At 37.9% G+C, this 16,527-nt stretch overlaps 1 protein-coding gene across 8 annotated transcripts in view; it reads right to left on the bottom strand.

Moving 5' to 3' along the window:
* Positions 1–3,034: 3,034 nt before the first annotated feature.
* METTL4 (methyltransferase like 4) overlaps positions 3,035–16,527 on the bottom strand; it is a 31,132-nt gene continuing 17,639 nt past the window's right edge. For 6 of the 8 annotated variants that reach the window (XM_039527020.1, XM_039527018.1, XM_039527022.1 and 3 more), the window contains 2 exons: positions 16,124–16,215; positions 3,035–4,150 (listed from right to left, as the gene is read on the bottom strand). In XM_039527020.1, coding sequence (XP_039382954.1) covers positions 3,981–4,150; positions 16,124–16,215 — 262 coding nt within the window. In that variant the 3' untranslated portion in view covers positions 3,035–3,980. The remainder of the gene's footprint in view (positions 4,151–16,123; positions 16,216–16,527) is intronic. The other 2 variants (XM_039527024.1, XM_039527025.1) reach the window with 2 other exon arrangements.

Here is a 16,527-nt window from a genome sequence, read left to right as displayed (position 1 = left end):
AATTGCTTGACAGTCCTAATAATACTAACACATTAATGCAGAGCAGCTCCACATCCCACACACACCACTTGCAGTGGAGTTGATGTGGAAAGATATAAAAGTAGCTTAATTTGGGAACTTTTGGTAATCAGGGCCCAGATGAAACCTCATGACACAAGGTCTTACAGAGGGTCAAGCAAGGCTCTTCCACTCAATAAGGATCTGCCAATTGAGCCATCATGACTCGTACAACAGTTTGGATAAATATAATCTCAGATCTTGCCTACCTTTATCAATAATTTATATTTAAAAACAGGTGTAAAATGGTAAGTAGTCTCAAATGATGCGTTAAGGTTGATGAACACAATACCCAGCGCATATTCACAGCTGTCATCTTTATATCTCCTGAATTATCACCATGTCTTGGAAGTAATTTTTCACAGCTTGTTCTTTACTGTCCTTGCCATCTACATAGACTGAAAACTTATGGAAAGAGAAAAGCACATTAGACTACTACTTCACTTCTAAATAAAGGTTTATCTTATAACAGAAGCTTTAGTAGATAAAGTTAGTAGATAACTAGTTAGTAGATAAGTTAGTAGATAAGTTAGAAGTGTTAGTAGATAATTTCAACAGGAGCTCATATCACAATCAATACCTAGAAATATAACTATTCCAGAAAGTATCTTAACAGAATAAAAAATTTTATTTATTAGATTTTAAAAATATAAGTAAAGGTCATATGATAATTTGACATTTCAAAATCATATTCAATCCTTCAGCTTCATAAAAATGTTTGGTAATAACTCATTAATTCTAAATATGAAGATAGCTTTAAATGACTTAATATTCCCTTTATGAGCTAAGATTTTTATGTAATTATATAATTCTCAAAGGATCTTAAGCATTGAGCTTCTGCAATTCTTCCTCCAATAAACCTTCATATTTTGGTAATAAAGGGATATACCAATTTAAAAATCTCACTTGTCTGAAAATGACCTATTGTACTTCTAAAAGGCCTAATATTGCAACAAGTGAAAATTAGAAAGAAAAATATTCTTCAGTGTATGTTTTGTTCATTAGACAGCACTCTGCATAAAGTCAGCGTTCCTTGTTGCTGTGTTAAGAGACCCATGCAAACAAGAAAGAGGAAAACCTTTTAAAAATAGGAAAACGATGACAAAACAACATTTGTCAGAAAAACTAAGGGGCACACAATACATAGGCAGCTGCTGTGTATCACACTGAACTGAATTAAACTCATATCTTGTGCTCCTTTATGTATTTCCAACTGTTCTGTTATTTTATGACTAGGTTGCAAGCTCTTTGGGCCAGGGATTGTCTTTTTATTCCACGTTTGTATAGGGCCTGGCACAATAAGCCGGGGTTCCTTTCACTATCACCACAATACATAACAGTACCTGTAACTAGATTTCAAGTTGAGGGAGGTCCACTTAAATTCATTTGATTTTACTATGCCCTGAATTTTCAATGTGCATCGGATAGTTGTATGGACACCACAACTGGCATTATAGAAAGATTTGGCAGCTGGTAAGAGACAGATGGAAACTTTTTGCAGCCAGGAAAGTGTGGGAAGCAGTTTGGGATTATGGGACAAACATAATAGTTGGCTATTTCTGCTAAAATAATCACGGACAATATCAGTGTCGTTAAGTTTCAGAGTTAACTGTTCATTGAGAAAATGAGGGCAACTCATACCTTGTTAATGCCATTGTTTTAGATTGGCTGCAGACTCAGAAGACAATACATCTGTTTACACTGGTTCATGTTTGGAAATATTTCTCCAGAGTCATAAGGACTAGGAATGTAGTAGTTTTTTAAATAAATTTAAAATTTATCCTGGTCATGGATAAATCACTTAAGCCTAATCTTTCAACTTTTGGCAGACCTGGTTTTTGAAGATGAGCTCATGGTGCATCTGCTGAGTTCAGCTGGAACTTTGGATCCTCATCTTCTAAAGATCAGGTCCCAACTCTCTTTAGATGGAACCTTGAAATGGAGAGACACCTAAAACTAGTTGACATTTTAAAAATGAAGGTGCCAGCTCTGTGCAGGTGGACTCTGTGGGGCCTATGGTGGCTTTACGCTACTTCTGACTTCTCCGTATTCTGGACTGCTATGGCACCCAGAATAAGTCACACAGCCCTGGAAGGCAGCCTAAGTTATAGCAGCCTGTTGCCAGCTTCTTATGGGTGGCAGCAGTACCTCCAATCCCAAAAATGCTAGGTGCTGTAGCCCTTCCCCCAACACATACTTCTCACCATTAACTCCATGGCACCACACCCCCTTGCTGGTGCTTGTAGAGGAGGCTTTTTAGAACTGCACAAGATGTGTTAAACAAAGCCCAGAATAAGTCACACAACCCTGGTACCATGGGGCTTATTTAATTACATGTTTATAAAAAAAGTCTCATGAGATTCTAGTTTGGGAGCTGCTCTAGACTGAGTTTTATATAGCATTTACTTCCTCTTGTAACCCTTGACATTCAACTATCTTAAAACCATATTTTACACTTACTCTGTAAGCAAAGCTCCCATTATATCAATAAAGGTTTTGCATAAACATTTTGCCCTTAATTATTAACATAGAACAATGTTTTTTAACTACGAGATTAGCTTCCTAAGGGAAGCCTAAACAAACTCAGGGAAAACAACATATATACACATAAACATATTAAATGCCAATTATATATATTGTACATACTTAGCTTTCTTCCCCCCTTACACTTTGGACAATAAGAAACCCATAACTATTAAGAAGGTTTTTGCCTACTGGTAGGATTATAACAGCTTGCACTCCATTGTTGAAATATTTGCATACATTTTTTTGTTTTAACTGTATCTAGTGTAAAAAAAAAGTTACTTCAGCTTTGCTATGTCTACAGCCCAAATAGAGAAAAAAAATGTGAAACTGAACCACAATATAAACTATAACAGAGAAATTAAAAACCTGTGAATAATACACTGACAAAACAAATTGAATTTAAAAATCATTGTGTTCAAGTTACAAAAGAGACAACTTGTGAACATCAGGCTTTGGTTAAAAACAATCAAAAGTTTATTTAATTTGAGGTGTATGATTTATTTTGCTCCTTGTTATCAATAATGGCGATTTATCTTCCGAGGATCTCTTTGCCTCCAATGTTGCATACAAACAGCAATGTTTCATTAAACAGTTATCTTTTTCATAGTAAAACCTAAGGGAAGCAAAGGACATATGCAGTATATCATTCTAAAAATAATTTAATTATTGCTAAAACAGTTATCAGTTCAAAAGAACGGATATAAAACTTTAAATAAATATTTTTCAAGAACATTACAAGAAAGAGGAGCTAAAAAAGTAAGTTAGGTATAAATTGAAACATGAAGCATAGCTTAGTTTTTAAAATGTTTTCAAGAATGAGGAAACAAGGTTTATAAAATTTATATTCTGCTGAACTTTTACCATATACATATGCCTTAATATGCAGAATTTGTAAGATGTTGAGACTATACTCAAAGTATTAACAGCATTAAAAAAAGATGGAATTGTTGACTATTTTAAAAGTGTAATTTTTAGAACTATATAATAATTACATAGAATATGTTCCAGTCAACAGTCCACATACCTATTAATGTGGGCACTGCTCCCTTTATCTCAGGAGATAGAAAGACACATGACTATGTGGTAAGATATGCTGTATTTATACTTATTTACATCAGTTTCCCTTGTTTTCTGATTTGTCACCAACCCAAAGTAGTATTTTCTTTCAGAAAAATCAATCTGATTCAGAAGCACGTACTTCAAGTGATCTGCCCTATTTCTCAAGGGGAATCAAAATACAGGAACACCTTGTGAAACTGAAGACACCACCATAATCTAATCAGAAGGCTAATCACTACAAGGATTTCAATTTAAGTGTCTGTTTCATTTACATTGCCTTCTGAGTGCACCCCTCATAATAAAATTGTGTTCTAGAACTATGGGGAGTGGAGAAGTTTTCAAATTAAGCCGAAAGATCGTACTTCATTTTCGTTGTGCAGAGCAATGAAATAATCAATGTGTTGGAATTTAAGAACCTCATTTCCCCAACTGGTCCAACCAGGCTGCAGGCAGCGAGCAAACAACTCCAAACATTCTGCATCAGGTTTGATATATTCCGTCAGAATCTCTGTGCAAAAGAAAAAAAAAAGAAACAAAGATGATGATGAAAAAGGAGTGTTAAAAAAAATCAATTTCCTCTGAGCTGTTGGGAGATGAAAAAAGGAATGTTTCATTAAAAAAAAAAGAGACAGCAAATTAATTTCAAGGATTTCATCAACCAGCTTGACTATTTATAGTCAGAAAGTCATTTGAAATAAGTGCCCTTGAGATTTTGAACAATACTGTCAAAGCCTTCAATAGCCCTGATTTATCGGTTTTCATTTGGAGTCAGGGAATGAGGATTTCAGTGCCTACACAGGTGACTTTTCAATTTTTCAATATTGTCATCATAACATCTCCCGAGTACTGACTTGACTCTTTTTAAATACGTGGACATTCAAAACAAACATTTTCCTTCTTAAAAAGCAATTGCTTCTGATTATTTATTAGGACTGCAGTGCTCCCCACCCTTCACAACACAAAAAGGATAGAGCAATTAGAATCATAGAATATCAGGGCTGGAAGGGACCTCAGGAGACCATCTAGTCCAACCCCCTGCTCAAAGCAGGACCAATTCCCAACTAAATCATCCCATAAATTAGTGATGACATCCTGTAAAAAGGTGAAGGAGAAACACCAGTTCAAGCACCTAGTAGTTAGTAGGTAGTTAATACAGAGACTACTACTTCTCCATAACACTAGAACCATTCTATCCTGGAAGCATTAGGAGAAAGGTCTATAAAAATGTTCTTTCCTTTAGTGTTCCAAATATAATCACATTTCTTCTACAATTTAGTATTCTTTTTTAATGTTTAAATCTAAATAAATTGATATTTTTCTGTTAAAATACCAATTATTTCACTTATTATGAGGAATATTTGGTATGGGCAGGGCAGGGAAGGTATCTTGATTCACTGATTTTATCTGAAAGGCATTAATAAAAATATTTCTTACATTTTTGAATGGGGTACTTGTCAGACAGATCAATTAGCTTGCTGCTGGGTCAAAGGGATTCTTAATTGTTAAGTTTCAGGGAGAAGGTTTAAAGTACAAAAAAAAAAGAAGTTTACTAAGTAAAAGGGTTTTAAAAGTGACATAGTATGTAGGAGTGGGAAAGCCTGAAAAATACCTTTAGAACAAAAATATGCCCCAGCAATGTAATTTTAACTTCTGACTGTGACTGACTAGAAAATTGAAAACTACCCCTTTCTCAACTTTCCTCCAGAACTCATTCAGAATTTTCACTATTCCTCATGAAACATGAGGCATAGAAAACAGTTCATTATTATATCAGACATTTTGTTACCTGAACTGATCTCTCCTCTCACTATCATTTCAGAAAGCAGAAATACATCTGATCAGCATACATCAAAGCAAGGTTGAGAACATTTACGGCCAGAATCCATTGTTTGATTTTCAGGTCAGAGTTGCCCCTTAAAGAATTACACTTTCAGGTAGGTGGCCACTTGCAGATTTCACATCTGTTCAAATGCACATCATGAAATGCTCCTGCTGGTGGAAGATGAATATGCTCCCAAAGATCTACTCTGTGGCAATCTTACCACATGCTTTTTCTACCCAAACATTTTCCCTTCTCTGAAAGCTGCCATCCACTTTAAACTCATTCTAATATTTTTTAAATATCTAACTTTTTTTCCCTTTAAAAAGTTTCCATACCTCTCACATTTTGGTACAAGCACAGGTCATGTAGACCTGCCCCAACTCTTAAAAAAAAAACAAAAAACCACAGAAATTCTACAGGTGACTTATTCACACTTTTTTTTTTGCCACATAATACTGCTATTACTAATAATCTCATATTGGAAAATTTATTCTTTATAATAAACAGGCTAGAAAACCTAATCCAATCTAACATTTGCATAAGAGTCTAGCAGCTTTAGAACACAATGTGCATTCTGACAGCAAGCCTGCTACACTGCTCACAAGCATTTCTCTCCCTCCATCTAATTAGACAGCTAGATAGCATTCCTCAAAAATGTGCCTGTACCATTTTGCAAAGCCACCACCTTAAGAAAAAAAACCCTGTCTTTCTTTTCCATGCTCTCTTTAGTTAAGGATTGTTTGTGTACTGATCTGCTGCCAGTATTTTAACAAACATCTCCCAAAAATCTATTCCCCGATCATCTAAGAAAGCCCACGTAAGAGGGAATCTCTAAAGCCCCAAGCTTTCAATAAATTCTCCCTGGGCAAAATTCTGCTCTTTTGACTTCAACAGGGACCAGCACATGCAGAGTTTATTGAAACATCAATACTTTAGTTTCTTTTCCCCCATTTAAAAATAAAACCCACTTTTCATAACCAAAAAAACCCAAATAAGGAGATACCACCATTTGGCCAACAAGGTTTTATTAAATTGATATTTTGGAGTACTTGTATTTTGTTCCTAATTATTTGTTTGTTTATAGAGAGAGAGAATGAGAATATTGATGCCGCAACAAGAAGTCCAGTGGCACTAGTATTACTAATTATTGAGCACCAAAACTTTCATCTTTTGAAAAGAATTTTAAAATACCTATCTGACATAGCACAAAGGAGAAATTACTTCTGATAGGGATTACTTAGCTGTAACCAGAGGTGCAATGCCAACGTTTCCATCAATTTTGGCGACAGAATTTAACCGGGGGTTCCTAGGAGTCTCCCCCACTTTCCCATCCCCTACAGCCCCTAAAGATCCCACTCCAGTACATGATGACCGTGTGCACAGATGCAGCCAGATTATATTTACAATAATTCAAGCCATCACAATATAACTTTTCATAGCTTGGATTGGGTATTTACATAATCACATCAGGCAGTAACCCTCAGTGCAATGAAAATTAGCATATATAGACGGCAATAATATGGCCATATTTTGTTGGTATAAAATCTAATGCCACCAGTTTACCTGAACATTAACTTTCTGTAAGTTACAGTAGTATCTTTGTTAGGGTTTTATGGCCTTCCTACCTTCACAAGTATATGTTAATATACTCTTGGGACTGATCTTTAGATGTTAAGCAAATCTCTTTAAGAGAGTTAAATTTGTGCTTAGCACAGGACCAGGAAAGGGTGGGGAGGGAGTGTTGGAGGTTGGGCAAAGGTGGCATTATGCCACCTAGCCTTTGTCTAAGCCTCCAGTTGGCTGAGTTCCAATTTATGCCTGGCTGCCAACAGCCCCACAGACTATTGCACAGCAGGGTATGACATGGGACATAAGGACTCCCTGTACATGCCTTCTTTAATTCCCTGTCAGGCATGTCTCTACAACATGGGTCAAGGGGGCACAGAACTGCTACAGAAAGCAGGTTTTCTCTGGGCTTCCAATGCTTTGCTCTGCTAGAGCAGGGCAAAGTGGCTGGGGCAGACCCAAGAATAAGGCCCAGGATTTTTAAGTTGGCTGTCTCTTTGTAGCTAATAACTTCTTTACAAACTGTGGAAGAAATCTGAAATCTCAAGAGCCAGTCTAGGAACCTGTACAAAATAGTAAAAACACCCCCCGACCCCCACATTATTTGAAATTCAACATTGCTCAGTGTCCTCCATGTAAGAGAGCCACCCATTATGTATCCTAACAGCAACAATGAATTGAACTAGAAGGAAAACCTGCTGTTATTTGAATCAAAATCATAAGTGATAAAATTTCATTGTAAAGTATTTGCATAAAGCAGTTTAAGTACATCTATAATGACATATTAAAGCTGTGAGCACTAAACGCAAAACATGTATCACCAGAAACCCCTACAGTCATGATTTCATAGTTAAATGCACTGCAGGAACCCGAATGTCTCCTTTTGATGGCTTGCTTTAATTTGCATCTTCCTCTTCCCCCAGAGAAATAAATTGTTATAATCAGTCATTAAATGGCTACATATGTACCAACATAAAACTTTACAATAGTAACAAGAAATCAAGTGCCAGACAGTAGCAATAAATACTAATATTTTTGGCTTTGTTGCTACTTAAACAAAACACAAAGAATGTGTGTGTGAGTCATCAAGTTTCCTTCTCCCCCACCCCCAAACTTCAGTTCTGTTCATATTGTTCTAAATAATCTAGGAATGTGGGTCAGCTGCTCTCTACTGGCAAATCTAGAATACTGCCTTTAAAATAAAAAAAAAATAACCATACTACTACAGTACTAAGAACATCTGAAATATCTTTAAACAGAAGCAACACCTTTATTCTTTATTTTTTGCTGTTCTAAGAGTAACCTTTACTTATTGCAAATATACATGTACATTAGGGAAAAAGTGTGTAACTCACTGGCCAGATGATCTGTTCTCAGTGGTAAATTTCTTCTTCCAGCAATAAAAATGAATAAAGCACAATAGGCGTGCAGCCATTCTCCAAAAGAATTTTTGGCATGTAATGTACTCACCCTACACACATCCACGTCAGATATTATGTGAAAGCTTATTTTATGTACCTTTATAGGAATATGACATGGAGCTGTCAAGTGGTGCAGTAAGGCTGAAGAGCACAGTGAAACAATGGTACCCAAAATAAGTGTCTTTTTTTGCAGTTCTGGAACCACTACAACATGACTAACTATAGTTTTTACTGTTCACGTGTTTATTGGTCAAAACTACCAAACATCAATGTATTAAAGTATTTTTATTGTTTTTTCATGGGCAAATATTTTTTCCAGCAATGATTAAGCTATTTCACACATGGCAAAAACGGTAAAATATCAACATTTTGCAATATACTAATGTGGAATGTTTTCAGATCACATTCTTAATTGTCAAACTATCTCACGAGTGATAACAGTTTTATATTTTCGGCTGAGATTTGCTGAACAGATCAGTCTCACACTGAAGATTGTGCACAAGTAGCAGTAGCTTGTCTGCCTATAGTTTGTACTACATAGTGAACAGATATAAATGTACATGAATTTTTAACACAATACTTCTCCATTGTAAGCTTTTGTACATACAATGTAGCCTCTAGTCTGTCTGGTAGAAGGTTTTAATTTGTAATTGCCTATGCATGCAGTATGAACCTTTGAAATATTCTAGAAACTAGCTTTTTAATTCAGTGACACATATGCACAAGTCAGTGTTAGAGATCATAATATACAGCTTCATATTATGAAAATGCAAAAGCTATGAGAGAAAGCAGTGGCCCAATGAAGTAGTGAAGTCCTTGCCTCTGCACTGGAGATGAAGAGCACATATAAGGGTCTCGACTGAAAATAGCAGATGCTGATGAAGAACAAACTGAAAGATCTATGAGAGTTGCACTTGATTTTCATGGGACATAAAGCTTCTTCAGCCCAGTCAAGAAATCTACAATCAAAACATGTGCTGACATGGTGAAAAAGACCAAATTTAAGTCTAGCAAGGGAGGGACAATCACAGCAGCTATCAGTCTTGAAATTGTTTTCCACAGAGCCCAATCCTTAGCAAGATACAGAGATGATGTTTCAATACCAACTATTCTTAGTCTTCCACAGGTACCTGAACCTATGTCCCTCTTACATGCTGATGTAACAGTAAGAAGCACAGACAAAGCTGAATTAGGGCATCAACTGGAAGCTGAAGCTGAAAGAATCCATGAGCTAAGAGCATGCAACAAAGAAACCACAGTGTATAGCAGAGATGCCATGGCTGTCATACAAATGATGTCTGGACACAAATTCCACACATTTGATGAACTGGCTGCTGAGTACTTCAGGCAGGTCCTAAAAGCTAATTCTGTACCTGAAGTCTTTGACAGAAAACTGCAGCAAGACAGCACTAGACAGGATGTAAGGTTAGATGTAAGAAATGCCAGGTGACTGGTGGACACTCTGTGCTTCCATGGAGAGTTTTTAAACATGTCATCCAAGAAGCAGTTACTTGTAAAATTTCTCTGTGAATATACGGTTCAAAATGCACCTGAGAGTTTAGGAGTACACCAGCACAAACACTCCTTCTTGCTGGATGTTTTTTCAATAGTGAAATAATGAAGTCCATCACCATTAAATGTGTTGAAGAAGCCCAATGGATCTAAGCTACGCAATTTGAGTTACGTTCGTAGCGTAACTCAAGTCGACGTAGCTTAAATCTACTTACCGGGGGGGTCCACACTACGCTATGTCAACGGGAGACACTCTCCCGTTAACTCCCCTTATTCTTCTCGTTCCAGTGGAGTACCAGAGTTGATGGGAGAGCGATCTGCAGTCAACTTAGCGGGTTTTCACTAAACCCACTAAATTGACCCCCAGTAGATTGATAGCAGCTGCAGCGTCAATCCACCAGTAAGTGAAGACAAGCCCCAACACTTGAACAGTACTCAAGAGGAAGTGGACACAAAGATGCTTCTGCACGCTTTATGTGCCAAAGTGGCTTTTGGGTTTCTTGGGTGTCAAAGGAATTATAACAATTAGATCATCTGACATACATGATCTGGACTGTGCTGTTCACTACTTTCCAAAAATGGAATATGCAGATGACTTGTGGCCTAAAACAGGCATCACTACAAGCACAACTAACAAGCATTGTTTATACTTGTGCACACAATTTGTGGCACACTCACTCTTGACTTCCGCAACATACCTCCTGCTGTACATGCATTAAGAGATATAACTGTCTCATCCCTATTTGGTATTGGGGGGGGGGGAGGAAATCTGTGTTTAATGTTGTCAAAACAAAGGGAGCTTACCATTTCAGAGATCTTGCCAAATTGGGAGTCTGTCAGACAAGTGCAATCTCTGCAGCAAGACAGTGCTCTATGACCAGAGCAAGAAAAGGAAACCCACAGATACCTGAATTGTTTGCACCTCAATCTATTTATCAAAAAAGGAAAAGTCACTGGCCAAATTTCCCCCATGTGAGGACAGCTTTGAATAGCATGTCAAAAGAGAATCTTGCCAAACAAAGATTTGGATGTCTTCACATATAGGTAAACCAGATATTGGATCATCATTGTAGCTTATATGGAAAAATGGGTATGATCTACTTCCTGTATTCTTCACGGGACTAATGGCACCTCAGCTTCTGCGAGACTTTATTTGTGCCTGTACCAGTAGGCATTGGTCCACAGTTAAGTGTGTCTATAGTCAGAACGATCTTTCCTTCATAGAACTGCATGTATGCCTACGCAAGGAAGACTGTGGTAACCCACACACTCTCAACAGAGATCAGGATGATGATGATAATGATGTTGACTAGAAATGTCACTAGTCACATTTCAATGATACCAGTACAAATTTATTATTAGATTTTGTTTTACCCTTTAGATTGTTGTTGTGATGCTTTAAAGTCACAAAGAAATCCAATGTTGTGTCTTGAAATAATACATAGAGTAAATACACTAACAAACAAAGGCAAATATTTAAAAGTGGTCATTTTAATGTGACGACAGTGTCACTATTTATTTCTGTGTCTATGGTAATGGCACCACTTGACAGCTCTGCATCATCTCTCTTCTTAAAGTAGACATAATAAGCTTTCAAAATGATATATGATGTATATGCACATAGTGAGGGTACATTAAGTCTAACAAATCATGGTGCCTGCTGCGCGCCTACAATGGCATTAGTACCAGATATGTGAGTGACAAGCAAGAAGCACACAAATGAAAGATGAATTCTAATCATACTTACTTGACTATAATTAATTTTGCCAAATCCATGGCTTTAAATACTTTTGCTAATCCCTAAAGTGTAATATTTTGTTTTAAGCCAGTTTCAGACCTGAATTCATATGCAGGAATTCACCAGTGTCATTTCTATAGTTTGTATCAGACTCATACAGTATGAAGGAATCACTCTAGTACAAGAATCCTGAACAATCTATACATAGCAGTGCCACCATCCTGCACAGTGTTGATATAAGGCACTAATGCAGTGGTTCTCAAACTTTTGTACTGGTGAGCCCTTTCACACAGTAAGCCTCTGAGTGCAGCCCCATCCCTTATAAATTAAAAAAAAAACCCACAAATGTTTATATTAAACACTATTATAAATGCTGGAGATGAAGCAGGGTTTGTAGGTGGTGGCTGAGAGCTCACAGCCCCCATGTAATAACCTCACGACCCCCCTGAGGGGTCACAACCCCCAGTTTGAGAACCCCTGCAATCAGGGGAATCAGACATTTTGAGATGCAATATCACCAGTGACCAAAGTCATTTTTTACAGAATTGGATGCTTAACCAACGTCCAACACAGATAGGAGACAGTTGGCTGAAGTTCAATCCAAATAAGAAACCAGTGGGTAGGGAGAAGCCTCTTGAGGGTTTGGTAGTGGTGTGGGTTGCATCTGTTCCCTCAGGGGTTCTGTCTGCTCCCCCGTTTCCCGCATCTACCCATTTCAACATCGCCCACTCTCCCCCTGCAATACTCGGGGCCTTGTGCACCCCATTTCCCCCTTTCCCCATGCCAGGGTCTCTGCCTCCCATTTCCCCTTCAGCACTGTCTCTATCTTCCCTCCATCTCCCACCTCTCCAAGCAGGATCTCCCTTCCTCAGCACCATGGCAGGGGCTCTGTTCCCCTATTCCTCTCTTCCCCAACATCATGGGTCCTGTTCCCACCCATTCCTCTTATGCCATAGGCTGTGTGACTCCCCTCCTCAAATCATACTCATAGAATCATAACAATGTCAGGCTACAAGGGACCTCAAGAGGCCAAGTCCAGCCCCCTGCACTGAGGCAGCAGCAAGTAAATCTAGACCATTCCTGACAGGTGTTTGTCCATCCTGTGCTTAACCTCCAATGACAGGGAACCCACAACCTCCCTTGGAAACCTATTCCAGAGTTTAACTACTCTTACAGTTAGAAAATAGTTCCTAAAATCTAACCTAAATCTCCTCTATTTCAGATTAAATCCATTACTTCTTGTCCGACCTTCAGTGGACATGGAGAACAACTGATCACCATCTTCTTTATACCAGCCCCTAACATATTTGAAGACTTTTTTTAACCTTTTGTCTTTGGCCAGCTTTTCTACACATTTTGCTATTTTTGTCACTCTCCTCTGGAGTCTGTCCAAAGTCTCTTTATTTCCCCTGGACTGGAAGGGAAGGGTACACTTCTGCTTCCCTCCCCACCACAGAGTAGGAGTTGTGGAGACAGGACACTAGAAGGGAGGAATGAAGCCTTCTCTCTCTTCTCCCTCTGGCTGCCCCTACTGGATGAGCATCTACACCACAGCTCCCACCAGGAAGAGAAATGATTTCTCTTCTGTCTGTCTGGAAGATAAATCAGTCAGGGTGTCAAACACATTAAATTCTACTGGGAGGATGAGCAGGGGTTATGCTGGAAGGCATTAATGGGTACAATCAACAAGTAGTTTGATCTACAGACAGTGTAGAGGTACCTGAAACTGTGGCTTCGCTGAACAGATGACAGCAACTCCATATGTTCCCCATTTCACCCCAGATCAATAGGGTTCCGCCCACTGATAACTAGATCACTCCTTGAAATTTTGGAATTGATCTAATGCACCATTCAAAAGTTATCACATTACATACACTCAACTCGACTGCATTTCTATTTGTCCGTAAAGCCTTTCCAAGCTTGGCCAGTAAAGTCTTAAGAGGTCTGAGTCCTGGCTGCCTCAGTGACCATGAACCTTGCAATCATGTAGATCAGCCCAGGCACCCCTGTTAATCAACCAGAAAGACTTAGAATATAAGGCTCATTGCAGGACATTGCTGATGGATGGTCATGGATTCAAGCTTGCTTATATTTCAGATTACTAAATTATGCCTAATTACTTGTCTCCAGACACATATATGTTAACACACACTGTTAACAACAAAAAAACAAAAATCCTCCAAAATAAACACTGCAAAAGGAGTTAAGACTAGCACTCTATCCACGGACAACTGTGCTCCTCAGACACAATGCAACTTTCTACCATAAGAGTAAATCTTGTCAATGCAGGAGACAGAGCTTCTTGGGGGCTGGTCCAGGAATGTGGAACAAATTCCCATAGGAACCAAGAATCACCTCCAACCTCACCACCCTCCACTCTGAGTGCAAGGCACACTTCTTCAACCTGCCTTCTACACCAGAAACACATAGCATTGTATGCATATGATTTTTAAAAACTTACCATAACTAACACTACACTGCACACACAATTTCCCCCCTCGGGAGAGGATGACCTGAAGAACGAACCACACATTACAAATGTTAGTCATGTCATTTAATGGACCACTGGAAGCTGCTCAGATACTACAGTGATGAGGTCAGTATAATTACCTATATAGAAGAGTAATCAAATTAGGATTTTGTCAGAAGTGTGTATGGAGAGAAGGGTAGGCTAAATTAAAGTTGAAAGACTTCTACTTTGCACACCTTGTCACCAAGTTCTCACACATGTAAATCCAGTGATTTAACTCAAACTGATCTCATTTATGGTGGTTCAAGGTGAGAGAGACAGTCTATCCAACAGCCAAGACCCAAACCAGTTAGAGCTTTATAAAATCCGTCAGTACCTGGATTTACACCCAAAACCTAATATGGATTCAGTGCAGTGGCCAGAGAACAAGCCTAACAGGTTCCCTGTGGTTACTGGCACCTCCTGCAGCAGATGGAACATGAAGAGTCTTCAAGTACAGCATATTTTAATGATACAATCTATAAATTCATAGATTCCAAGGCCAGAAGGGCCACTGTGATCACCTAGTGCATGTGACCAAAAAGAATGAGTTCATGCAAAAGAAGAGTTGTGTTAAACTTGTAGTGACCCTTCATAATATCAGACTTATCTGAAAGTATAGGCTGAAGTAACAGAAATAAAACACAGTTAATTGGATACCAGGTGGAGTAATTAATTTCCTGTATAAGAAACTGCTTCATCTGGCCTTAACTAAGATCTGATAATTGGCAATGACATCACTTGTTTGTTAAAAAGAGTATAAAGTCAACTCTTAAAGGGTTCACTGCTAATACCTGCCTGACCAAGCTGAAGACACCCAATACGGGTCTAGGCACTCCTGGAGGTTAGCCCATTTATAAGTATCTTGATCAAATGCTTAGAAGTGTTTTGTTACCGTTTGGATGTACTAAATTGCTTATTATTTAGGCATGTTTAGAGCAATTATAAATAGCATTTGGCCTTTTGTTTTAATAAATGAATTTACGGTTACATTAGTGTCATGGAAATACCGTGCATAAATAATAATACTTTCAACACTTAGTCTGTCTGACCTCCTATATAACACAGGCCATAGAACTTCCAAAAAATAAATTCCTAGAGCATATCTTTTTGAAAAACATCCAATCTTGATTAGAAAATTCATCACTGATCTGCCAGAGCCCCAATTTGCAGACCCTCATGGCATTGTGCAAAGGTGATGAGATTCTTCAGATCTAGCATGAGCAAGGGCTTGGATGGGGAGCACCTTTTGTCTAACTGATTGGTTGGAGATCAACTCCTGTAATGTATAATGGCTATTGGTAATAAAAATGGGTATGGTCTACTTGCTGTCAAGTTATTTTTATTAAAATTTGTGGGTTTAAAAAGATATAAAATGTACCCAAGGTTTTGTGCTATATGTGCATATTCTATGTATGAAAAAATAAATAAATCTCTTCCACTATTAGGTGTCCCAGAAAGAAGAGACTGGTGGTTTTAATTAAGTAAACAATAGACAGTCTATTTTATGTATTCCCAGCCAGGGAAATGGTGCTCATCACACAAAGGAAAGAACTCTGGTCATCTGGAACTCTTTTATACGGAATGCAGGAACAGAGCAATTTTGAAGTAGTTATAAACTATAAAACAATGCAATTTTTTTTTATTTAAGACCTCTGTCCAAAAATTTCAAACAGAGATGCCCAAACTTTGGTGCTTAACACCCATATTTAAGGAACTAAAAGTGGCAGGCTTTTCAGAGATGTTGAACACTTGTCATTCCTATTGACTACAATTGCTTAGCATCTCTGAAAAATCAGGCTACTTATTTGGCACCTATATATGGATTTAAGTGCCTAGCTTCAGACACTCAAGTTTGAAAAATCTTGGTCTATACAAACACTATATTGTAGAAAAGTGTTCAAAGAACATACCAGTAAGAGGAGGCTTGTGTGAATGAAGAGTGCAGGGTATGCTGACGATTAATTTGTGATCTGGAATTGGAAGTACTGCCACATCTGATTTCCTGTTGTATAAAATCAGAAGAAAATAAATGAGATTTCTCAATCAATACTGTGATACAGGTATGCATTTTCATGGGGTTTTGTTTCAAATGGGATATAAAAAATACAGAGTACTCATTAACTATCAGACTTCACCGTAAACCTTGGGGAAGCTAAATATCTAAATGTTGAGTATATTTGTTTTCCTGAAAGATAAGGGGCAGTTTATGAAATTTCGGAGGCTTTGGAGAAAATATAGGTAATAAAGGGATGAAACAAGAGGGGGAAAAAAATCCAAACTAATCGACAGTTCTGTCACTTTTCAACTACTTTAA

The sequence above is a fragment of the Mauremys reevesii genome, linkage group 2 (assembly GCF_016161935.1).
Source record: "Mauremys reevesii isolate NIE-2019 linkage group 2, ASM1616193v1, whole genome shotgun sequence".
NCBI classification, from domain to species: domain Eukaryota; kingdom Metazoa; phylum Chordata; order Testudines; family Geoemydidae; genus Mauremys; species Mauremys reevesii.
The sequence above is the reverse complement of the archived record's forward strand: the minus strand, read 5'-3'. Positions and strand labels throughout refer to the sequence as shown.